Raw genomic sequence first — 26,673 nt, 5'->3', positions numbered from 1 at the left:
ATGCTCCTGGAGAGGACAAGCTCTCTTCACACTGTTACCCTCGACAGCGAGGTACAGAAGCTTGACGGCACACATTCAGCGATTCAGGAACAGCTCCTTCCCCTCTGCCATCCGATTCATAAATGGACATTGAACCCGTGAATGTTACTTCACTACTTGTTTATTTGTGTTTTTACACTACTTCTTTTAACATAACTACTTAATAGACATATATACATTTAATGTAACTTTTTTTCCTATTTATTTATCATATATTTCATTCTACTGCTGCCAGAAAGTTAACAAATTTCATGACATATGCTGGTGATGTTAAATCGGATTCTGATTCATTTACCCCCAGTATCAGAAGGGTATGTAGCTTGGAAAGGAGCATCCACCTCGTAGTGTCTGATGTGCCTGTCATCCGTGATACAACCTATAGCTTTGAGAGGTGCCGTTAGACTTGTTTTGGCAAGAAATTGCAGTGCATTTTATAGATGGTACACAGTCATTACGAACTATGAGCAAAAACAATGAAAGTGTATTTAACAGTCAAGTGGGTTGCTTTGTTCTAGATGATGTTCAGCTTCTTGCATGTTATTGTAGCGGCACTCATCTGGGAAAGTAGAGAGTATTCTATCACCCTCCTGGCTTGTGTCTTGTAGACCCAAACCCTAAGCATTTCCTATACATGTATTCACCTAAATGTGTTCGAAACGATGTAATTATATCCACCTATTTCACTTCCTCTGGCAGCTCATCCTGTTGTAAATAACTTGAGCACACTGACTGTTAACAGTGAAATCCTTCTTTTATTATCTCGGTGGCAAGAGAGCAGTTATGAGAAAGCACAGTGCTCTCCACCAAAACTGAGTCTCCTGCTTTCTTACAGTTCCTTCTTATACTGTTTCTTTTTCTGTTTCTTTACATGACTCATGCTTGGTCACAGAAGTCAGTTGCAGACAGGCAAAGACAATGGTGGGGGGGGGGGGGGGCGGGGGGGAGAGACAAAATTAACCCAAAATGAACAAGTCTTAGTTCTTTCAAGCAGTTATACAGTTGGTTCTTGATAGACTAGGCGATGCTGTACAAAGATGTTAGTTAATCATTGACCCTTTTATAAGCGTGTTGTTCATAATTTTTTTTCTAGTTCCATCTACACATTCTGTGGGGAAAACACTGTTTTTGTGGAAAACCCTTCTTTCTGACTCTCCATTGTTTATCCTGCCTGTTAATTCCTCAAAGAATTCCAACAGATTTGTCAGGCAAGATTTCTCAGGGAAGCCATGTTGATTTTGACCTATTTTGTCATGTGCCTCCAAGTACCCTGAAATCTTATCCTCAATAAATGGACTCCAACATCTTCCCAACCACTGAAGTTAGGCTAACTGGCCTATAGTTTCCTTTCTTTTGCTTCCCCCCCCCCCTTTAAAGAGTGCAGTAACATTTGCAATTTTTCAGCCATTTGGAACTATTCCAGATCCTAGTGATACTTGAAGATCATTGCAATCCATTTACAATCTCTTTAGCCGCAGCTTTCAAAACCCTGGGGTGTAGGCCATCTGGTCCAGGTGACTTAACTACTTTTAGACCTTTCAGCTTCCCAGGCACCTTCTTAGAAATAGCAACGACTGTTCTCACAACACGCTGGAGGAACTCAGCAGGTCGGGCAGCATTCGTGGAACAGATTGGTCAGCGTTTCGGGCCGGAACTCTTCGTCAGGACTATAGTGGTATCAGCACTGAACTTGGAGGCAAATGGGCCTAAGTTCGAATCTGGCCGGGTCCCAGCCCGGGCAGCAGCAGAATCTGTGCTGAAGAAAGGCCTGGCAATCTACTTGTGTATCTTGCCACGAAAACCCTATGGAGACCTACACTATCATAGGGTCGCCATGAGTCAACGATGACTCGACGTTACTCAGCAACAGCAACAAGATTGATACTTCTGATTTTTAGCTTCTCCCCCTCAAACTGCAGGGTGAGTTCTGTCATATTGTGATCACTGCCTCCAAAGGGTTCCTTTACTTTAAGTTCCCTAATCAGATATGGTTCATAACACAACACCCAACCCAGAATTGCCTTTTCCCTGGTGGGCTCCAGCACATACTGCTCTAAAAAGCAATCTCAAAGGCATTCTGTAAATTCCTTCTCTTGGGATCCAGCAGCAATCTGATTTTCCCAATCTACCTGCAAATTGAAATCCTCCATAACTATCATAACATTGACTATTTTATATACATTTTCTATCTCCTGTTGTACAGGTGTCCCCCGCTTTTCGAACGTTCACTTTACGAAACCTAACTATTACGAAAGACCTACGTTAGTACCCTGTTTTCGCTTTCAGAAGGTGTTTTCACTGTTACGAAGAAAGGCAGCGCGCGATAAAAAATCAGTGCGTGATAAAAGGCAGCGCGCACCCCGGATTCGGAACGGCATTGCTTAAACACGTTGCATTGAGCAGCCATTAGCAAGATGAGTTCTAAGGTGTTGTAAAAGCCTGAAAGAGCTCGTAAGGGTGTTACACTTAGCGTAAAACTAGACATAATTAAGTGTTTCGATTGTGGTGAATAAAGCAAGGACAAAGTGAGTTTGGCTTGTGGAAGCTGACGAAGATGATGTCGAAGAGGTTTTGGCATCCCATGACCAAGAACTGATAGATGAAGAGCTGATGCAATTGGAAGAGGAAAGGATAACAATCGAAACTAAATGCAGTAGCGAGAGTGAAGTCGTCCAGGAACTGAACGTGAAGCAACTGCGTGAGATTTTTGCTGCAATGATAAAGTACGACTTTAATTTTGAAAGGGTACGTAGGTTTAGGGGATATTTGCAGGATGTTTTGAGTGCTTACAAACAACTGTATGATAGAAAAATGCACGAGGCTCAGCAGTCAAGCAAGCCTTCTGCATCAGCCACAGCAAACGACGAACCTCACCTTTGACATCGAGGCAGGCAGTCATAGGAGAAGATGAGCTGCCTGCCCTGATCGACGATCAGATGACACCCCCGTGTCCCACCACCCCAACCCCCGGGCCCCAGACAGGTACTGTACCAATTCATGGAGAATGCTGTAGTAGCCGGGAGGCACACAGCACATCTTTAAGAAAAAAGCCGAAATAAACATGCTAATTAATTAGGTGCCGCCTAGCACGTAATTGTCACCCCAGATCTGTGCCGATGCAATCAGCAATCGCCTCTGATCTGCGCCGACATTTACGTGCCGTGCAGCACCTAATTAATTAGCATGTTTATTTCGGCTTTTTTCTTAAAGATGTGCTGTGTGCCTCCCAGCTACCCCTGCGTGCTTCGTGGCAATGTATCGGGTCGGCGGCGCGGAGGGTGGGGGCCACTGCACCACCCAGCCTGCGACGACTCAGTCTAACACACCATCATCAGTGTGCTCGATGTCTTCCCAATTCCGGTAAGCGATACTACACTGTACATACATTATTTCTACTTTATATAGGCTGTGTATTTTTACATGTTATTTAGTATGGTTTGGCAGCTTCATACTTTAAAGGTTACTGGAGAGCGCGTTTATGCCAACAGCGCTTGCGTGAGATTTTCGCTAGGGAGATCTGTGCAGGCAATTGTTGTAAGAAGTATTTCTACTTTATATAGGCTGTGTATTTATCGTATCATTCCTGCTTTTACTATATGTTACTGTTATTTTAGGTTTTGTGTTGTTTGGCATGATTTGGTAGGTTAATTTTGGGTCTGCAAACGCTCACAAAATTTTCCCATATAAATAAATGGTAATTGCTTCTTCGCTTTACGACATTCCGGCTTACGAACCATTTCATAGGAACGCTCTACCTTCGAATGGCGGGGGAAACCTGTACTTTGTATCCCCACATCCTGGCTACTGTTCAGAGGCCCGTATATAACTCCCACCAGGGTCTTTTTACCCTTGCAGTTTCTTAACTCTACCCACAAAGATGCTGTATCTTCTGATCCTATGTCTCCTCCTCCTAAGGATTTGATTTCAGTTTTTCCCAACAGAGCTGCCCACCTCCCTCTGTCTGTCCTTTTGATACAATATGTATCCTTGGATGTTAATCTCTGAATTGTGATCTTCTTTCAGCCACAACTCAGTGATGCCTACAATATCATTCCTGCCAATGTCATACTGCGCTACAAGATCATCTACCTTATTCTACATCCCGTGTGCATTCAGATATTTTTATTTTTTTTAGCTATACAGTGCAGAGTAGGTTCTTCCGGCCTTTTGAGCCACGCTGCCCCAGTAACCCCCAACAAACCCAAATAACCCAAAACTAATCACAGGACAATTTACAATGACCAATTAACCTACCCAGTATGTCTTTGAACTTTGGGAGGAAACTAGAGGACCAGGGGAAAACCCATGCATTCCATGTAGAGGATGTACAGTCTCCTTACAGAATGGCTCTGAAATTGAACTCTGAACTCCAGAACACCCTGATCTGTAATAGTGTCGTGCTAACTACTACTCTATCGTGGCACCTGTATTTATCACCCTTTTTGATTTTGCCCCCATGTTACGCTTCAACTTATCCTACTGACTGCAATTTTGCCATATCATTTGCCTGTGCTTCCTCACAGTTTCAATACACACTGGATGAATTTGATTACCAACTGCTCTATCCTCAGCCCTACCACTCTAGTTCCTATCTCCCTGCCAAATTAATTTAAACCCTTCCCCAACAATGCTAGCAAACCTGCCTGCAAGGATTTTGTTCCCCCTGAAGTTCAGGTGTAACCCGTTCATTTTGTACAGGTCATTCCTTCCCCAAAAGAGATCCCAATGATCCATAAATCTGAAACCTGTCCCCTGCATGAATTCCTCAGCCACACATTCATCTGCCAAGTTATCTTGTTTTTGCCCTCACTGGTGTGTGGCACTGGTAGCAATCCAGAAATTTCTACCTTGGAGGTTCTGCTTTTCAGCTTTCTACCTAACTCCATATATTCTCTGTTCAGGATCTCCTCACTTTTCCCACCTGTGTTGTTGGTACCAATATGTAATAGGACTCTGGTTGTTCGCCCTCTCCCTTCTGTATGCTGTGGACCTGATCTGCGTCATCCCTGACTCTGGCACCTGGGATGCAACATACCATCCAGATGTCTGCAGAATTTCCTGCCTATTCCTTTAACTATGGAATCCCCTATCACTACTGCATTCCTCTTCTCCCTTCCCTTATTAGCCACTGAGCCAGAGACTTAATTGCTTTGGATTCCCTTTGGTAGGTTGTTTTCCCTCCAACAGTATCCAAAGCAGCGTATTTATTATTGAGGGAAGGGCCACTGAGATACTCTGCACTAGCTGCTTATTCCCTTTCCCTTTCCTGACAGTCGCCTAGCTACCTTCCACCTGCAACTTGGGGTGACTACTGGATCCAGTCATGCTTCCTTGAGCAAAGAAAATGTTGGTTACGGCAGTTTTCACATGTAAAAGGACCTCAGCAGGTCAGGTAGCATCTATGGAATTGAATAAAGAGTCGATGTTTCGGGCTGAAACCTTTCATCGAGACCTAAAACACTGACTGTTTTTTCACTTCCATAGATACTGCTTGGCCTTCTGAGTTCCTGCTTCATTTTATGTGTGTTGCTCTGGATTTCCAGCATCTTCAGAACCTCTTGTGTCAGTGCTTGCATGTGTCCTACGTCTATGCTTTCACTGCTCTTTGGGGAAGAGTTAAGACTGTCTCACCTGTCTTAAGTGGGTTTCTTCTTATCTTTAAACCATGATCCTTATTTCTAGATTTTCTTAGAAGGGGGAAATTCTCCTAGTGAAGCAATCTAAGACCCCTCCCTGGGGAATTTTTGTCTGTTTCTTTATGTGAAGGGCATTTGTGCATGAGATATATGTTTACAATATTCCTTTAATTTTATGTTACTATTAAATTGACTGTGTTTGTGGATTGGTCTGTAGTTCAATATCATGTGATTTTGGTTGCTGTTCACTCCTTTTTTTGTTGCTATTTTGGGTGATGTTGATCAGAGCAGTCTGTAGATAGTGAGCTGAGCTGAATTATGCCTGCACTCTTTCAATTTTGTGTTTATATTCTGTTTTTCTGTTGCCATTAGTGCGATTTGCTTTTTTTAATGCATGAGGGGTATGATGTTTTTCCTTGAACAGGATCCATGGTTTTCTTTGGTTCGCGGCTGTCTGTGGGGAAGATGAATTTCGGGGTTGTATACTGCATATATATGTTGATAATAAATGTACTTTAAATCTTGAATCTATTACACAAATTAGCTTTTTATTCCAAATGTGTATATTTTGATTCTGGTTCTGATTACTTGACTTTGGTATGTGTTCCTTGACTTCCCTTTCCTGCAGTTTACAATCAATTCCTTGGTTTTACTGACGTTGAGTGCATGGTTGTTGCTGTGACACCAATCATCCAAGCTGATCTATATCTCTCTTGTATTCCTCCTCATCACAATCTGAAATTCTGCCAACAATAGTTGTGTTGTCGGCAAATTTATAGATGGTCTATGAGTTGTGCCGAGCCACACAATCATGGGTGTAGAGAGAGTAGAACAGTGGGCTAAGCATGCATCATTGAGGTGCACCAGTGTTGATTGTTTCCTGCTGAGGAACTCAAAGATCCAGTTGCAGAGGCTCAAAGATCCAGCTGGAGCTAGTTGATTAGAACTGAGGGTATGATTGTTTTGAACGCTGAGCTGTAGTCAATAAACAGCAGCCTGATGTAGGTGTTGCTATTGTCTGGGTGATCCGAGGCTGAATGGAGAGCCAGTGAAATTGCACCTGCTGCAGAGCTTTTGTGGCGATTGCAAACTACAGTGGATCTGGGTCCTTGCTTGGGTAGGAGTTGATTCTCACCATGAGAAACCTCTCAAAGCACTTCATCACAGTAGATGTGAGTGCTGCTGTGCAATAGTCATTGAGGCATCTCTCCCTGCTCTTCTTGGGCACTGGTATGACCGTCACCTTTTTGAAGTAGGTGGAAACCTCCGACTGCAGCAGTGAGAGACTGAAGATGTCCTTGAACACTCCCTGCAGTTGGTTGACACAGGTTTTCGGAGCTCCACCACCTTGTGAAGGTTGACCTTCTTGTAAAATGTTCTGATGTCAGCCTCTGAGAGGAGTTATTTAATTTATTACTGTTTTCATTTACCTCTTGTTTGCAAGTCTTACATTTGCCAATGTCAGTGATGACGTTGCAAAAGAAGTAGTGCTGTACCTACACCTCCCTTTTGAATATCCTGTTAAGTTCCCCTTAAATGATGCAATTGGATTGCAAATAGTTAGTATGAATTTTATACTCCTACAGAAGCATTACCACCTTTGTTCCTTGTTCTATTACTTTAATGTGTGGGTTTATATTATGTAAATATGACCCTTAATTTCTTAAATGTTTGCAGAGCACCAGGTGAAGAAGTCACCAGGAAGTGATGCCTGTTGAAAGTGGAAGCAGTGCAACTGCACGACAGGTGAAACAGAAACGAAAAGCTCACTCAATCTCAATCAGAAGAACAAACAGCTCTGAGCAGGAACGTGTTACATCACAGCGCGAAATGCTAGAAGGACAGGTATTGTAAATTATCATTAATTATAAAGAGCTTTGAGATTGTGCTTGATAGTATTAGGGATCCTAATGAATCTGTAGTATACTCATTACCTATTGCATTGATTCTGCGAAATTAGAAATGTTTCCAGCTAAAAATAGTTATTGTCCAGTCTTGACTCTGGGCCAGACATATAGATATTATGTAGGTTGAGGAGACAAAAGATGGTACTATTTGTCTAGTCACCAATGTTAAATCAATACAAGATTTTGGGCAGTCTCTTGTACTTAGCTCTACACATCAGTGTTATTAAACTCAGATCAAAGAGGCAAGTGCAGGGGCATGTTTAACACTCATAACCAGTCTTCCAAACAAGTAGGTTTGAAGTTTTGGCTGAAGTTGTTCTTCCCAGTTTGAAACATTAATTTTGCAGTTTTAATATCTGTGCTGGAAAGTAAGTATTTTTAGCATACTGTTTTCATTGTTGATAATTCTATTTGTTATGGGTGTTAAACAAAAGTTCAGTAGTTAAAAGGAATACAATTATGACCCTTTACGTGAATTTCCTCAAATTGAAAGCTTACAAAGTTAACCACTGTGAGTCTGCTGCAGTGTGCTTTTAGATTACATCATTATTTCTAAACTGCTGAAATATTGAAGAGAAAGCAGATGGAATACAAAATACCATTTTTATGCAATGTGCACATACATTTGCACAAAATGAAAAATAAATTTAAACAGTATCTTGCATTTCATCTGAGGGCAAAGCGGGAAAAGATAAAACATAATTAAGCAAGAAGCAATTTCTGTTAAATAAATGTATTGCAGTAATAGACATTAAATCTAGCTCATGTTTATTGTAACTATCACAAGTGTATTATTACAGTCAAATACTTGTGAATGACTTAATTATTTTAACTAAGTTTGATAATATTTCACCAGATATATAGCAGGTATAATCAAAATAGTTAATGATTTTAAAGTGTTTGAATAATTCTTTTAAGGATAGATTTAATGTGGTAATAGCAATTATTTATTAATTTTTGAAAATAAGACATGGGTCAGAGTTTCTTACAGTTGATTGTTTGCTATTTAATCGATTAGAATTTTGGTTATTGTTTCATGGCTCAACATGGGTGTGTTTGGCATCTTGTACATGAGTCTTGTGGTGATCTAGTTGGTAGCTTATAATGGGAATTGCCACTGCTCTTACCATGGTTCTGGCTTCCTATAAATTCTGGACTTGTGCAATAGTTGATTCTCTTGTGTTCTGACCTCTCTGCTGGCATTCCACTTGCCTCTCATCTTTTGCTTCTTTTCTGTGCACGGTGGTGTCAGCATGTGGAACACTGGGTATGCATGGATATTGAGCTTTCTGCTTTTTGGTGACTGCTGAGATAAATTTGGCTTAAGTTATAACTTAATTTGTTCAATGTCTGTTTCTGTGGTAACAGTAGCCTTATGTGTTGCATATGTGGCGGAATTATTAATGATGAGAGCAAGGAAGAGACTTGTATTCCACACAAATTTGCTTCTGTATTACCATCAAAATTTTGCAGTCTAGGGTAATAGTCTACGTGAGTAAATTGTCAGTGAGAATGGCAAGAAATCAGGCATTTAAAAGTTAATTTTCTATTCCCAAACATTAATAATTTTTAAAGCTACATATGTGCATATTATTTAGAAAATGATCATTACCTGGACTTGAGGAATTTTGACACTTTAAACCATTTTTATATGTTAGTATCACCCACTGATGGAATTTTAACCTTTTATTTTCTCTGAAATTTTTGTTATCATATTTGTTTTCTAACTATAAAAATATTGCCATTCGTTTTCTTGCTATTTGTAGGGAGCGATGATGTCGGCTGTCTGTGAGGAAGTCTGTGGGCAGTCAGTGGAGGTTGGTGTAAATGTACTGAATGTGGTTAGAGAGTTCTGGTGGCGTGCACATTTTTAATTTCATTATAATTCCATAAAATGAAAGAAAACATGCAAATTATTTTTAATAATACTTAGGAATCTTGTTTTTTTTTCATGAGCACAAGTACTTTGTTGGTTAATGGTTTGGGGAAGAGCAAGAAGCCAGGAACGTGGGTGGTGGGGCAGAATTGTTAGTTGATGACAGAAATATGTGATGGATTTGAAATGCTATTTTCTTAAGTTTCTTTTTATCTGATCCTTTGGGCATTATAGGGGTTGAGGGAGAAGTATGCATGAACTATTGATTTTTCTTAAAACCCTTTAGTTCAACCACTTGTAGCCTTCCCTGGTTGAATTTAGTGTTTTCAAATAGTTAAAACTAACATGAAAAATAAAAATAGGAAGGAAAAAGAGGATTTTAGTTACATTTGATATGTGCTAGAGGATAGATGATGTACTTTATCTTGAAAAGTGATGGAGCTTGTCAAAGTCAAGTTTGTTGTCATGCGCATCAGTATATGTATGCAGAAGTGCAATAAAAACTGACCTTCACCAATATGCTAGGTACATACATCCGGAAAACAGTATTCACAAGAAAAACAAGTCAAATATAAATTGTGCACAATTTACACAAGGAAGAACACAGTTACAAGAACAAGATTAGAGCAAAAGAAAGTCCATTTTAGTGCAAAGTGATAATAAACTGTAATGATTAAGGTTGTGAAGATTGATTCAAGAGTCAAATGGTTGAAAGGTAGTATGTGGTGGTATGGGATTTCAGGCTTCTGTATCTCCTGCCCAATGCGAGCTGCAAGAAGATAGCATGATCTGGATAGTGGGATCTTTTGGTGATAGATGTTGCTTTCTTGAAGCAACACCCTTTAGATATTACTGATGGTGGAGAGGGATATGTCTGTGTTGTAATGGTTGAGTCCACTAATCTCTGTAGCTTCTTGTGTTCCCGTATATTCTATTTAGCTAATTGAGCCGGTTAGCTAAAGATTTGTATTAATACAGAAGTTAGAGTCCACTATTATGGGGGAATGGTTAAATATTAAGATAACAGAGTCAACACAGATTTTGGAAGGTTCTGCAGTTACTTAAGGTGGTTCACCACAATCTTACCTTGCCAATAATCCCGACAGGCTGTAATTCATAAAAAAAAATGTTTGAAGGAAGCTACAAGAGAACAAACGAAGGAATGGTCAAAAAGTGGCAAATACAATCTGTCATAAACAAAGACATATATTTTGGTCCTAAAGAATAATAACTATTGAATCATTGGCATTCAGACTTAAAATCGTTAGCATGAAAAGCATGGAATTCTTTCTGTTGCTCTGAAATTTGCAGAAGTGGGATATATGTCATGGGATTGTTGACCTCTCTACAAATTCAATATGATCATATCTGATCTGGTCATTGGCTTTTGTTCCACTTTTTTTGCTATTCACTGTAATCCTTGGTCGCCATTTAGTCCAAAATTCTGTTGCTTCTTTGAATATATGTGATAATTGTATCCACAGCTATATCAGGTACATGATCCAAGTACTTACAACCCACTGAAGAAATTTATCTTTATCTCAGTCCTAACTTTTTTTTTACTGAAATCATATCCCATTTCAAGCTTCTTTCATTGGGGGAGCATCTCAGCACTTGCCAAGTCAATGTTGTGTTTCATTAAAGTAACCTCCTAGTCCAAATGAGACTGTTCTAGCAATCAAATGAGTGAACTTATTCTGCAATCTCCATTGTACTTAACGAGAATGCAATGGCGTTTTGAGTGTGATCTTGCCAATACCCTGTATAGTCATAACAGATCTTCTGTACTCTTATTTTTCTAGAAATAAAGACCAATTTTCTATATAGCTTGCTAATTATTGACCATAACTGCATGCTTTCAGTGAATTCTGTGATGGCATATCGGTCTGTCTGAACACTAGCATTCATTAGTTTCATGCGATCAATATTTTGTTTTTCCATTTTGTTTTACCAAAATGGTATTTCTAATGGAAAGCATACAGTTTGGTTGGCTTGTTTATTATTTTTGTTACATCTATTGAAATATAGTGGAAACCCTTGCATGCCATTCAAACACATCATTCCATACACAAATATATTTGGGTAGTGAAGAAGTAAACTGAGTCCTGAACATGTTGCTTCCTGCTACGAAGAGGAGTCGGGGTGGGTGTGCGAAGGAGGTATGCAGTTTAACAGTGAGTGATCATCTCAATAATTTTTCTTGTGATCGCAAGACCCTGTTAGATGTTGTTAATGAGGAAAGCTGCAAGTTCAGTTCACTGATTTGGTGAGCGACGGGGGAGCTGCACGGCCTCGCTTGTGGCGAAAACTAGGCCTTAAGTTATGGTGTTGCCTGTCTGCAGCTGCCCTGGGGGAGGTGTCAGAGTATGTGTGATCCTCCAGAGTGTTGGTGCTGCTCCCCAGCGTTCACTTCGTAGAAGACAAGCCAAATTGTGTTTGACTGCAGACTGCTGCAACATTCATGGATGCAGGGCCTTGGACTGTATGTATTTTTTCTGTGACTGTATGTTATTGCTCTCTTATATGTGCTGTGTGTAACTGTTAGTACTATGTTTTACACCTTAGCCCTAGAGTAATGCTATTTCATTTGGCTATATTCATGGATATTCATTTGTGGTTGAATAACAATTAAACTTGAACTAAATTGTAAGTAGTTGATGGGAATTTGGGGAGAACAAAATAGGATTAGTGTGATTGGGTGCTTGATAATCTGCATGGTGGGATAAATGTTTTGTTTTTGTGCTGTATGAATCTGTAGCTTATTTGCTCTGTTCTGTTAAAACTAAGGTTGATAGATTTCTGAGAATAAAGGGAATGGATGGCTATGGTGAGCTTGTCATTTTTCATCCCTGAGGCAGTAGGCCATCTTGACGAATGGCAAAGGAGGATCAGAGGACCAGATGCCCTATTCTGTTCCTATTTCTTGAGTTCTTATGAATGTTGAAAACCTGAAATCAAAATGTGGCGATTTTCCCAATTAAAGTTGTTATTTTGGAAACATTTGTTAGCTTCAGTTTGTACCTGTGGGATTTGTGAATTGTTCATTGATTTGGCCCTACTGTGGTTTCCTTCTTCACGTTTTGCAGTCAATTAATGATTATATCGGTTTAACTTCTGCTCTCACTCTGAACTGGAAAACTGAATCAATGTTCCTTATGCTCTCACAGTGCTCTCCAATTATATCTTTCCTTACAACACACTCAAAATGCTGGAGGAACTCAGCAGGCTAGGCAGCATCTATGAAAAAAAAGTATAGTCGACGTTTTGGGCAGAGACACTTGAGCAGGACTTGGAAAAAAAAGATGAGGAGTAGGTTTAAAAGATGGGGAGGGGAGAGAGAGACAAGGTGATAGGTGAAACCCGGAGGGGGAAGGATGAAGTCAAGAGCTGGGAAGTTGATTGGTGAAAGAGATACAGGGCTGGGGGGGTGGGGGGGGTGGTCCGATAGGAGAGAACAGAAGGCCATGGAAGAAAGAAAAGGGGGAGGAGCACCAGAGGGAGGTGATGGGCAGGTAAGGAGATAAGGTGAGAGAGGGAAAAGGAGATGGGAAGTGGTGAAGGAGAGGGTGGGGTCATTTTTTGGAAATCTGAAAAATCGATGTTCATGCCATCAGGTTGGATGCTACCCAGACGGAATGTAAGATGTTGTTCCTCCAACCTGAGTATAGCCTTATCGAGACAGTAGAGGAGGCCATGGATTGACATATCGGAATGGGAAATGGAATTAAAATGGGTGGCCACAAGGAGCTCCCGCTTCTGGCGGAGAAGATATCTTTCCTCAATATCTTTTTTCATTTTGTGTGATGCCTTCTAACTTTCACAGCAAGTTGTATGACTTATATTTTTGCTCTCCTTCCTGTAAGGAGCCAGTTTCATTTTTCAAGTTTTTGGTTCTTGCATCAGCTCTAATTATTCCACCATTGTGGTGTCGTTATCATAATGTGATGCTCCGGGGGGGGGGGGGAGAGAATAGTTGCTAGCCCATCCCAGCATTCCTGGTGGCCAGCAATATTGTTTTTGTTTTAAAATGCTTTTGTGGGATTATGGTGGGATGTTGAAGTTCATTTATTGTTACATTTTAGGTTGGATTATATAGTTATTTGCATGTGTGTTTGTCGGTCACCCTGACTGACTGGGATATGTAATAATCACCTCCCCCATCTGCATGTGACTGAGTGTGTTCCCTCCCCAGGTCATTGTTCCCGGTTTATTTTTGTGCTTGTCGCAATAAAAGCAGCTGTTGAGTTAAATGAGCTTTTCTTTTCTGTCATCATGGACCAAATGCTCACTACAAAAAAAATCTTGCTTTCTCTTCAATCGTAAAAAAATTTTCTCTACCACAGTCCGTGGAGCCTCATTGATACCTGATCCACATCCTGTCCTGCTTCTTCTCCCTCTACTCCCTCTAATAACTAGAAGAGGGTTTTCTTTATATTCTTTCACTTCACTATTAACACTTAATGGATCATAATATTTCTTCCGTCAGCAGAAATATTCTCCCCTTTCACCATTCCAAATATTGTTCTTTCTGAGAAGCACAGTTTCACTCTTCCATCTATGTCTGTATCCATGTCTGTTTCCTTTATCTTTCCATCCAAATAAATTTCATTTACTCAAAGATGAACTCTTGACCTCCCAGTTTACCCGTAGTGGACCCTGCACTTTGCCTGCCTGCATTGCACTTTCTCCGTAACTGTAACAATATAATCTGCGTCTGTTTGTTCAGCAAGTGTGACCTCGAGGTTCCATTTGCACATCTCTTTTAATTCTCCATTTTACTCCCACTCTGATTTCTCTGTGCTCATGTTCTGACTGGATACATGACAGACGTCTGTGTTCAACTCTGAGCTCATCGACATCGGATATTCAGCAGTGCCATAGTTTATTTCACTTTGCAGGATTCACAGTACTTTCAGCTGCTAATGTCAGAAAATGATTCTGTTTCACTCTCTTGATGTGTTCCCTAGTTTGTTGCATTAGCATATTCTTTGTATCTTGCATTTGCTTATTTTAATCTCACTTATTCCATCCTTTTGAAGACCTAGTTAATGTATGACTTGGGATCAAGAGTCAGCCACTCAACTCCTCAATCCTGCTCTGCTAAATAATACCATGGCCTATCTGATTGCTAACGTAAACTCACCATTCCCATCTATCTCCAAGAACCTTTTACTCTCTTGCTTATTGAGAACCTACCTGTAGCGGCCAGTTCTAACAAGCCAAATTGCCGCTGCTGGTAACCCCCACAGATTTGTTATACTTGTGTGATGTGCCCTCAGCTCCAATAATGATTGTTCCAAAAGTCAAAGATATGTATTCAATCCTTTATGAGCAACTTGAAGTGATGGAACTTAAGTGTAATCGAGCGGTCAGTAAAAGATATGACATACGTCGGCCCCCAGCTGCAAGCTGCCCCAAACAAAGCACGAATACGTAACTCATTCCCTTCACTTTTACTACTAGTCACTCATGTGACTAGTTACCATAATAAACATAATATATGCGCAACACAGAATAAATGCAGATAGAGAACAGATGCATAGCTCCTATGCCATAAATGTATCCAACATTTGCTTTTGCTGTCCTTTGAGGAAGGGAGTTCTAAAGATACATGATCATCTTTAGAGAAAAATCATCTGTTTTTAATGGGCAATTCCCTTTTTAAACAGTTCTGGATTATACTGTAAAATAAAACATTCTCTCCACACCCATCGGAATCTTGGATGGTTCAATTAGGCCAGCTTATACTCTTTTAAACCCTATCAGATACAACACTAATGAGAGGATCTACCTTAACTTCTTTACTCATGAGATTACAGAATTTCACAGCATGTAAGAAAACCATTTAGCATTTTGAGTTCATACAGGCTCGATGCATGAGTTTTTTTCTTTGAGGTCTTTCATAGAACATAGTAAAGTACATTCCAAGAACAGGCCCTTAGGTCCACAATATCCATGCCGGCCATGATGCCAAATTAAATGAATCCCATCTGTCTGTACAGGATGTACATTTCTCCATTCTCTGCACGTTCATGTGCCTGTCAAAATGCTGTTTTAATGTCACTATTGTGTCTGCTTGCTTCCTCCAACCCACCCTGACAGTGCGTTTCAGACACCACCACTCTGTCTAAACAAAGACTTGCATTACGTATCTCCTTTCAACTTCCCTCCTCTCACCTTAAACCTGTGCCTTGTAGTATTTGACATTTCTATTCTGGGAGGTGGAGAGCCCCATATATGCCTCTCAAATTTATAAACTTTGTCTTTGAATGTGCCTCAAATAATACCTCTGGTGATACATTCTGAAACCTAACAACTCATTGTTTGACTTTTTTTAGTATGATACTTATTGTTCTTTTATTAATCACATTTATTATATGTCCCTTTGTTCTTGGCTCTTTCTCTAATGGAAACAATTTCTCACCATTAAAGTGTTATCGAGGATGTAACTGGTAGAAGAGTTAAGGCCAGTGGATGTGGTGTCTGTTAAGTAAGCCGATAATAGAGTCCCACATGGAAGCTTTGTGTGCAGAACTAAAGGCACATAGGACCTCAGGTATTACAAAGAATAGATTGAAACTTGCTTGATTGAGCAAGAAATAAGAATAAGTTGGGCTTTCAGAGGTGGTGGGCAGGAACCAGTGGACCAGGGATCAGTGCTGGGGCTCCAGCTATTCACAATATATACCAATGATTTGGGTGAGAGAACTGAATGTTATATTTCTAAGTCTGCCAATGATGCTAAACTGGTGGTAGAAGGACATGGAAGAAACAAAGATATTAAGGTAATTCAGCAAATATCTAATACTTGTCAAGCTTGGAAGAAAACAAAGACAAACTACTATTTAAATGGTGATTGATTGGGAAATGTTGATGTATGAAAGAGACTGAAAGCAAACATGCAGGTAAGAATGCTTGGCTTGTTGGCCTTCAGTGCCTGAGCAGGGTTGTCTTGTTACGATTATATAAGGCCTTGATGAGACAACATCACAAGTATTGTGTGCAGTTTTGGGTTCCTATTTGTCCTGAAGGAAGCACAGGATGGTGGACCTATCATATCAACAGCGACTGGGTCGATTAGATCTGCCGACTCTTGCGTTTTGAAGAATGAGAGGGAGATGTCATTGAAACGTACACAGTTCTGACTGAACTTGCCAAGGTGAATGCGGGAAGGATGTTCTTTCCAGCTCGGGAGGAAGTCGAGAAATAGACCCTCCATTTTCCCTCTCAGCCCCAATCTCTTGCCTTTTTCCCATATCTCCTCATTCCTTGACTAATCAATAATCTGTCAACCTCTGCCTTTGAGGTACCCAAAGACTTAGTGGTGTCTTTGGGTACCGATGACCCCTGTTTCCATCCAGGGGGTCAGTGTGGATGTGGTGGAGGATTACAAATACCTGGGGATACGAATTGACAATAAACTGGACTGGTCTAAGAACACTGAGGCTGTCTACAAGAAGGGTCAGAGCCATCTCTATTTCCTGAGGAGACTGAGGTCCTTTAACATCTACCGGACGATGCTGAGGATGTTCTATGAGTCTGTGGTGGCCAGTGCTATCATGTTTGCTGTTGTGTGCTGGGGCAGCAGGCTGAGGATAGCAGATACCAACAGAATCAACAAACTCATTCGTAAAGCCAGTGATGTTGTGAGGATGGAACTGGACTCTCTGACGGTGGTGTCTGAAAGGGGGATGCTGTCTAAGTTGCATGCCATCTTGGTCAATGTCTCCCATCCACTACATAATGTACTGGGTGGGCACAGGAGTACGTTCAGCCAGAGACTCATTCCACCGAGATGCAGTACAGAGCGTCATAGGAAGTCATTCCTGCCTGTGGCCATCAAACTTTACAATTCCTCCCTTGGAGGGTCAGACACCCTGAAACAATAGGCTGGTCCTGGACTTATCTCATAATTTACTGGCATAATTTACATATTACTATTTAACTATTTATGGTTCTATTGCTATTTATTATTTATGGTGCAACTGTAACAAAAACCAATTTCCCCCGGGATCAGAAAAGTATGACTACTACTGCTACTACTTAGCCTCCACAGCTGTCTGTGACAACAAATTCCACAGATTCACCACTCTCTGGCTAAAGAAATTCCTCCTCATCTCCATTCTAAAAGAATATTCTGAGGCTGTGTCCTCTGGTCTTAGATTTCCCCCATCATAGGAAATATCCTCTCAACATCTATCAAGGCCTTTCAGCATTCGATAGGTTTTGATGAGATCACTCATCATTTTTCTCATATTGTAAGCTTTTACTCTTGATTTACAGTCTTGTATCAAGTTAATAAGTGAAATTTTATGATTTTTTGTTATATTTCCAGCAGTATCATAAATATAAATAACCCTTGTGGGACCAATTTAATTGGAAGCTTGTTTTTTTTCTCTCAGATATGTCAAAGCTGTTTTACTTGTGTGTGTTTGGGGGGTGTTGAATCAACCTTTGCAAAAGCAGTGTTATTTTTTGTCTGTTGAATGCTATCATTATTGATCGCAACTTTTACCTTCAACCACATGATTTTGTGTCTTGTTTAAAAAAAAGTGTTGTGTTTGCTAATTCCTCCTTTCAATGTGTGCTTATAGATGGTGTTGACAGAATAGAGAAGAGCTAAGTTGGTTTTGACATTAACGATTGTTCTTTGAAGGGTATCCTGTTCTCTACAAATGCCCTCTGCAGTTCACCAAGGAAAATATTTCACTGCAAGTTGTAGCGTAGTTCAGATGCAAAGCTGGCAAGGACAGTTTCTGCTCATGTTGCCTTATTCTCATTGATTTCAAGTTGTGACTTGGAACTAATATGGAGGTAAGGGAGAACTCAGTATCTTTGCTTTTGTATTAAATTTGAATTTTTTTGAATATTTAAATACTTTGAAATAGTCAAGCAACAGCAAATACTCAATTCTGAAGCCTCAACAGAAAGACTTGTTAAGTGTCTGTAATGTGTGACTTGCTGCTGTATTGCTGAACCTCATAATGATGTTTGAGTCTCAAGTTTTATTGACACAGTTGTCTGCTGTGTTATAGCTATTTGTAGGGCTTTCAAGGTGTTGAATATTTGGTCTGTGTTATCTTTTCAAAATGTATTCTTGAATTGTTCTTACATAGAATGGTCAAATGCTGATGTGTCCAGCGGAACACTGAACACTGTCCGAAATGGCTATTGTCATGGGTGTGCTATAACGGTGTCACATTTTTCTTATAAATGACATAGTGCCTTACATCCACTGCAGAACTGTATGTGTTGCTGTTCATAACTCTTTTTCAGTCCAGTTTGCTAAGTCATTTTAAATTTAAGATATCAACTTCTTTGTACAATTCCCACTTCCATGATCAGAAGCTTGAATGCATGGTGTCCCTGCTTTGCAGCTGTATCTGGTTAGACCTAGCTACATTTTACACAACACACATCAAAGTTCACCAGTAACTTTCATGTGTGTTGCTTGCATTTCTAGCATCTGCAGATTTCCTCATGTCTACATTTTACTTATTGCTCTACTCGGGAGCATTTTGCTTTTGCAGAATTACTTGACAGATTGAAGATAATCCCAAACTACTTTGAAAGGGGGAGAAAAAAGCTTTGCTCTCTAGATCAAGAATTCACCTATCATCTTGTTAATTCCATTGGCTCTGCATTTTCATTGCATTATGATTATGAAGACACGTAGTCCTCTTTTATTGTCATTTAGTAATGCATGCATTAAGAAATGATACATTATTTCCTTCGGTGTGATACCACAAAACACAGGACAAACCAAGACTAAAAAAACTGACAAAACCACATAATTGTAACATATAGTTACAAACAGTGCAACAATACCATAACTTGATGAAGAAGTCCATGAGCACAGTAAAGTTCAAGGTTTCTCAAATGTCCCACATCTCACGCAGACGGGAGAAGGAAGAAAACCTCTCCCTGCCATGCCAACCACAATCCGACTCTGAGTCATCCGAAAACTTCGAGCTCTGATCAGCTCTCTGACACCGAGTACTGAGCGCCATCTCTGTCTGAACGATTCGACCTCCTTCTCGGTCGCCAAAAGCAGGCAAGGCCGGGGATTTTGAGGCCTACGCTCCGAAAGGTTCCCTAGCACATAGTAACAACAGCAGCAAATGGGCGTTTCAGAAATTTCTCGATGTTCCTCTGTGCTTTCATGTCCATTCTCCATCAAATCAGAATTGTCTTTCCAGTTGATAACAGTTTGCAATTGACTTTGTATGACTATCAGTTCATATACATTTAATGTAAAAGAGTGTTCATCTCAATTGGAAATATTGCTGCCAGTTTACTAGTCATTAATTTACCTTGATATAATAAACACGGGTGGCAAACAGGAAGGAAAACCGTACACTTTGAAATGTATTATGTGTAAAGAAAGTCTAAATTGTCAAAGTATAAAAGCTTGTTTTTATTTTTCTATTTTAAATTGTATTAGAGTTTGTTAATGATTAATGTTTCTTTAGTTAATACAAATCATCAGCATTATATCTATTATAGTATGTCAGTAATAATGTGGACATGACAGTATCATACAACATGATCAACTATAGCTAACAATTGGTGAAGTAGAATGGTTTTTAATAGGAACATGGGAGCAGCAGGAATATATGAAGCCCTTTGAACATTCAGTGATATTGTGGCTAATTCGTTTAGTTTCTCCTTTTATAATCCTTCTTATTTCCATAACTTTTAGTCTTTTGGTTTTCAAGCTACTATAAATCTTGGAAGTTAAATGTAATGATTACTATAATATCAATTGCACTTTCTTCTCATGGAACTATATCTAACATTATTTCTGAAAGGGTGCACCCTAATTTTCCTACATTCTACAAGGGAAATTGATTCTCTCTACTTTGTTAATTCCCCTTGATATCTTGAGAATTTCAATTTCATTGCCCATTAATCTCCTAAATCTAAAGGATTACAGCGCTACATCTTGCAGTCATTTAATGTGTTGAGTCCAAATGATCATCAATGTGTCACATACCATTGCTGTCTTCATTTCATAATAACAAGAGATAAAATTGATGGATCTATCCCAATAAACATTCACTTAACTTTAAACTGAAATAATCCATCAAGTAAGCTTGCATTCCAGCCTTAGTATTTTATACCCATTTGTTAGGTTACCTCAAAGTCTGTGATACTTCAGCGTAAATGGATCCGTCTCTTGCGCTATTTGCATTGTTCAGGTTCTAGTGGAGTTATTACGCATTTCTGCAAGGAATTTGAAGGTAATTTCATGGCAATGTAGTTCAGGGGCCAAAAGGCAGTGAAGAAGTGAGAAGCTGGAGACAGTATTTGGGGCAGGAAATGGATAAAAGGACCAGGAATAGGTAGATCAGTTCAGTGAGTCTATCATGCTATTCAATATTTGCTTACCATCTAACATTTCTTTATCATGTTCCTGCTGTCTCTCCATAATGAATGCTAAATCCTGTTTGAAGTTCATGTTGCTGAATTTTGAAAGTTACTTAAGTAGGTATTTGGCCAAGCTTAAAAGTAACTGTTATTCCTTAATGTTATTAAATGAACTGTGTATCAGTGACATCGCCAATACCAAAGAAGAATTTTGCTCAAAATTGAATTCATTATCAGTATTACCTTAACTGGTAATTGGCTTATTATTGTCTTATGTACTGAGAGGCAGTGGAAAAACTTTGTTTTGCATGCCGTCCATACAGATAATTTCAAAGTGTAAGTACATCAAAGCAGTACAAAGAGAGAAGCAAAACCAAAATGTAGAATATAGTGTTACGGAGAGTGCATTGCAGACTGACAATAAGGTGCAAGCTTCACAGCAAGATTTAGAGTTCACCTGTATCATGCATGAGGTCTGTCTGGGAGTTTTATAACAGTGGTAGCTGTTCAAGAGCCTGGTAAAGTTCAAAATAAGTTTATTATTGTAATGTACCAGCAGCAATAGATATGAAATTAAGTTAGGTTTTTATAGATAAACAATGAAATTTATTAATCTCTACTCAAAAACATAGAAAAGTAAACAAACAACTAACTTAAACGGAAGTTAACAGTGTTATGCATCTATAGCTATCAAACAGTCGAACTTAGAGACATTTCTTAACAGATCTTACTCAAGCACAGTCTTAAAGTGATAGTCTAAGAAGTCCAAGTGATTCATGAAATAAGTGAGAGGAGCAGCGATGAGGTAATTGTTGAAGAAACAAAGAAACCTTTGGCGCCGATCCCAGCCAAGAAGTACCTTTTCGGAAGAGGCCACGAAGAGTGAGTTTTCTCAAGGTAACTGACCTTTCGCCGAAGTAGTCACCACACAGCACCCAAACCATGTAAGGGTTAACAAAAGTGCGTTGCCACATATGGATTGTACCAAGTGTCAGCCACACCCGAAATGCACCGAATGCCGTTGATTAACCCCAATCCTTTGGGTTCGTTTGAAGCCTGCAATCTTCGCTCTCTTTCTACGATTGCGTAACCACCGACTGCGACTCCCCAACAAAGTGACCCCCAACAATCGGCCGTCCCCCTTTTTATACCAGTGGGATATGCCATCATGTGACGCTCACAGATAACGAAGTCATGGGACACTTACGGGAACCAATACTCATGGGAATCGATACTCACGGGAATCACGAGACACTCACGGGAATCGATACTGAGGACAGGTAACATTATCAAAGTATCTATGTGTCACCATATGCAAACCGGAGATTCATTTTCCTGCAGGCCTACTCAATAGATCTGTAGAATAATAACCATAACAGAATCAATGAAAGACTGCACCAACTTGAGTGTTCAGCCAGTATGCAAAATATAATGAACTGCAAATACAAAAAGAAATAAATAATATTAATAAATAAATAAGCAATAGATATTGAGAGCATGAGATGAAGAGTCCTTGAAAGTGAGTTATTTGCTGTGGGAACATTTCAGTAATGGGACAAGTGAATTAGAGTGAAGTTTTCCCCTTTGCTTCAAGAGCCTGAACTTGGTGGTGTGAGTCCTGAGGTTTGTGTACCTTTTTCTTGATGGCAGCAGTGAGAAGAGCGCATGCCTGGGTGGCGGGGATCTCACATGCTGGATGCTGTTTTCCTGCAACAGTATTTCATGTAGATGTACTCAATGGTGGAGAGGGCTTTACCCTTGCTAGACCTGGCTGTATCCACCTATAGTAGGATTATTCATGCAAGGGATTGGTGTTTCCACATCAGGCTGTGATGCAGCTAGTCACTATACTCTCCAGTACACGTCTATAGTGTCATGCTGAATCTTCGCAAACTCCGAAGGAAGTAGAGGCACTGCTGTGCTTTCTTCGTAATTGCACTGGGCCCAGCACAAGTCCTCCAAAATTATAACACAAAGGAATTTATGGTTGCTGACCCTCTTCACCTCCGATCCTCTGATTGAGAACTGGCTTCTGGACCTCTGGTTTCTTTCTCCTGGTCAATAATCAGCTGACACTAAGTAAGAGTTTGTTATGGCACCACTCAGCCAGATTTTCAATCTCTTTCCTACATACTGATTCCTCAGCACATTTGATTCAGCCTGCAACTGTGGCGTCATCAGCAAATTTCACTTTGGCCTTGGAGCTGTACTAAGTCACACAGTCACGAAAGTAAAGTGACTTAGTAAAAGTAAAGCAGGGGGCTTCAAGCTTTTGGTTCTTTTGCCCGATGGAAATAGGGGTGGGAGAGAAGGGAGAATGACTAGAGTTTGAACATAAGAAATAGGAGCAGGAATAGGCCATCTAGCCTGTCAAGCCTGCTTAGCCATTCAATAAGATCATGACTAATCCAGCCATGGACTCATGTCCACCTATCTCCCTGTTCCCTGTAATGCTTAATTCCCCAACTATGCAAAAGTCTATCCACCTAGTCTTAAATGTCTTCACTGATGTAGCCTCCACTGCTTCATTAGTGGACTCTTTGGTTATGTTGGGTGCTTTCCCAAGGCGGTGGCAAGGGTAGACAGTCCATGGAGGGGAGGCTGGTTTTCACGATGGACTGAGTTGTATCCACAACTCTGAAATTTGCAGTCTTGGGCATAACAGTTGCCAAACTGTGATGCATCTGAATACGATGCTTTCTACCATGCCTGTGTTACGTAACTGGCAACAATGAATATCGATCGAGACAGGTTATATAAAAACAACCAAACATTTATTAAACACGGATAAATGATAAGGAAAAAAAAACACACGAAAACTTCAACTGGAAGTTAACAGATATGCAGCCGTTCACCACCTCGCCACTCAGCTCTGGTTCTTAAAGCGTTAAATGTGAAAACAGTTCTTAAAGTGATACAGTCAAATACAGTTCTTAAAGCGATAACTTCGAAAGTCCAACAGATTTACACGTTCAATTGGGAGAGACTTCGCTGGAGAAGGATTTCTTCACAGACGCAACTTTCCTGCTGGTTCTGTCCACAGGATTCACGATGCTGAAAATAAACAGTTTAAATCAACTGACCTTAAATTCTTTTAGAGAGAGAGAGAGAGAAAGAGCACCTTTTTGCATGAACTCCTTTCTCTTTTTGGCAAGAGTTATCCTCGATGCAGGTAGCTACTCCTCCAACGAAGAATCAATAAGGTCGATCCTTTATTAAACTGCCAAACGATGCTGACTCCTCTTGATCCCTCGATCCTGCACTTCGATAAATTCTTCACTCTCCCTTCTAATGTTGGAATTGGGTAAATCAACACATCTAGCAAAAATTTCCAGTCCAAATAATATGGCCTCTTGCAACAAAATGCACAACTGTTTTAAAAATGAAACTGCGTCATAAAAACAAACACGTAACAGAAACGGAAACACAGCACATTCTACCTGGAAATCTACAAACTAAAAAACCCCTGCGTCACCTGGATCGACCCTTATATAGTCATAGGTCACATGTCATCACGTGACCTCACCGGTGGGAAAATCATATTGGGGACCTCCAAAAGACCATTACATCATTCTCACAAAAAAAAAACACATCTCCTTGAGCATGTAACCCCTCTCTAAAATGTTGGTGATCATCAATGGGGCTACGCTGAATTTCCTTAGCCATTTTGTATATACAGTTGGACCAGGACAAGCTATTGGTGATGTAAGGGGGTTTCGACTTTTATGTTACTGCAGAGGCTAATTAAAATGGCCTCTTCGTTATGTTAATCTGGGGAATGCGGCTTTGTTGTGTTTAAACGCTGAGAAAGTTTGTTTTGGTTTAGAGTGTGATAAGAAATATGTTATTAACCAATGGGGATAGTTGTTATGTTTTTGGTGTATTTGAAGATACTGTATGCGCGGGGTTTTGGGGGAGAAGGCGGGAGAGCGAGACAGAGGATGGACGAAGTGCTGTGAGGTCCGCTAATGGGGTCGGACCCCGAGAGGGGAGTTCGGCGAGGAGAGGAGACGGAGATGGACTCGTGTGGAGCGTCTGGTCGACCACCGTTGTTGGTCCCAGGTGGCCGGTCGAGGTGGTCTGAGGGGTCGCAGGGTGAAGAAGAAGGTCCTTGAGCTCCAACTGTTTTGTGCACAGAGACTGAACTTTGATAAGTGTGGCGCCTTTTATTTTCCTTTTATATTTTATTCTCTCTTAATTATATAGTTCCAGTAATATCTATAAACTGTAAATCATTTAATTGCATCTGGTGTATTGTCTGTTATTTGGGCGGGGTGGGGTACCTCACACAGCATCCACACAAACTAATTACCCAGTTTGGCGGGGCCGAGGCTGTTTCCCTAGACGACAGCGAGCCAAACGACCCTGAGGGTGGCCGGGGGGGGGCTACAGTGATATTTATGCCTAGGAGCTTGAAGTTCTGTCTATCACCAGCACTATTGATACGTAGAGAGAAGGGTGTGTGCTCTGCCCTGCTTCCTGAAGTCAACGAAGAATTCTTTTGTTTTCCTGACATTGATGGAAAGGTTGTTGTTATGACATAATTCCACTAGGCTCTCCATCTTACTGCTGTTTGATTTATTAGTATTTAAGTTCCGGCCCTCTATGGTGTTGTCATCTGCGAACTTGTTTATGGAGTTAGAGTAGAATCTGAGCACGCCAGTAGTGAGTATATAGAGAGTAAGTTAAGGGCTGAGGACACAGCCTGGCGGAGGCATCAGTGCTGAAGATAATCGGAGCTGTTTGTGCCTTACTGATTGCAGTCTGTCAGTCATGAAGTCGAGCTTCTAGCTGCAGAGGGAGGTCATGAGACAAATGTAATTTCAAAAGTAGTAATAGATATAATATCAGTTGTACCTTCTCAAGGAATTGTTTCCTAAAATCATTTATGAAAGACCTGTCACTAATATACCTAAACTGAAGAGAGTCAAGGTCCATAAGATATAGGAGCAGAAGTAGGCCATTTGGCCCATCGATTCTGGTCTACCATTTTGTCGTGGCTGATCCATTTCCCTCTCAGCCCCAGTCTCCTGCTGTCTCCCCATACAACCCTTCATGCCATGACTAATTAAGAATACGGTACATCAACCTCTGCTTTAAGTATACCTAATGACTTGGCCTCCACAGCCACCTCTGACAACAAATTCCACAGATTCACCATTCTCTGGCTAAAGAATTCCAAATTCCTCACTCTCTATTCTGAAGCTATGCCCTCTGGTTCCAGACTTCCACACCATAGGAAATATCCTCTCCACATCCACTCAGAATCAGGTTTATTATCACTGGCATGTGACATGAAATTTGTTAACTTAGCAGCAGCAGTTCAATGCAATACATAATCTAGCAGAGAGAGAGAAATAAAATAAAACAATAAATAAACAAGTAAGTCAATTATGTATATTGAATAGATTAATAAAAATGTGCAAAAACAAAAATACTGTATATTTTTAAAAAAAGTGAGGTAGTGTCCAAAGCTTCAAAGTCCATTCAGGAATCGGATGGCAGAGGGGAAGAAGCTGTTCCTGAATCGCTGAGTATCTGCCTTCAGGCTTCTGTATATCCTTCCTGATGGTAACAGTGAGAAAAGTGCATGCCCTGGGTGCTGGAGGTCTTTAATAATGGACACTGCCTTTCTGAGACACCGTTCCCTAAAGAGGTCTTGGGTACTTTGTAGGCTCGTGCCCAAGATAGAGCTGACTAGATTTACAACCTTCTGTAGCTTCTTTCGGTCCTGTGCAGTAGCCCCTCTATACCAGACAGTGATGCAGCCTGTCAGAATGCTTCAGATTGCTGTCGTATTGAGGTCTTTCAACATTTGATAGGTTTCAATGAGATCCCCCCCTCATTC

General features: G+C 40.3%; 1 protein-coding gene across 2 annotated transcripts in view; it reads left to right on the top strand.

Moving 5' to 3' along the window:
• wdr37 (WD repeat domain 37) overlaps window positions 1-26,673 on the top strand; it is a 137,277-nt gene that overhangs the window by 12,877 nt on the left and 97,727 nt on the right. The window contains exons 2-3 of one of the 2 annotated variants that reach the window (XM_072254002.1): window positions 7,350-7,517; window positions 9,346-9,396. In XM_072254002.1, the coding sequence (XP_072110103.1) occupies window positions 7,380-7,517; window positions 9,346-9,396 (189 nt within the window). In that variant the 5' untranslated portion in view covers window positions 7,350-7,379. The remainder of the gene's footprint in view (window positions 1-7,349; window positions 7,518-9,345; window positions 9,397-26,673) is intronic. The other variant, XM_072254004.1, reaches the window with a different exon arrangement.

This window comes from Mobula birostris, chromosome 3 (assembly GCF_030028105.1).
Source record: "Mobula birostris isolate sMobBir1 chromosome 3, sMobBir1.hap1, whole genome shotgun sequence".
Classification (NCBI taxonomy): Eukaryota; Metazoa; Chordata; class Chondrichthyes; order Myliobatiformes; family Myliobatidae; genus Mobula; species Mobula birostris.
This window is presented reverse-complemented; position numbering and strand designations above follow the sequence as displayed.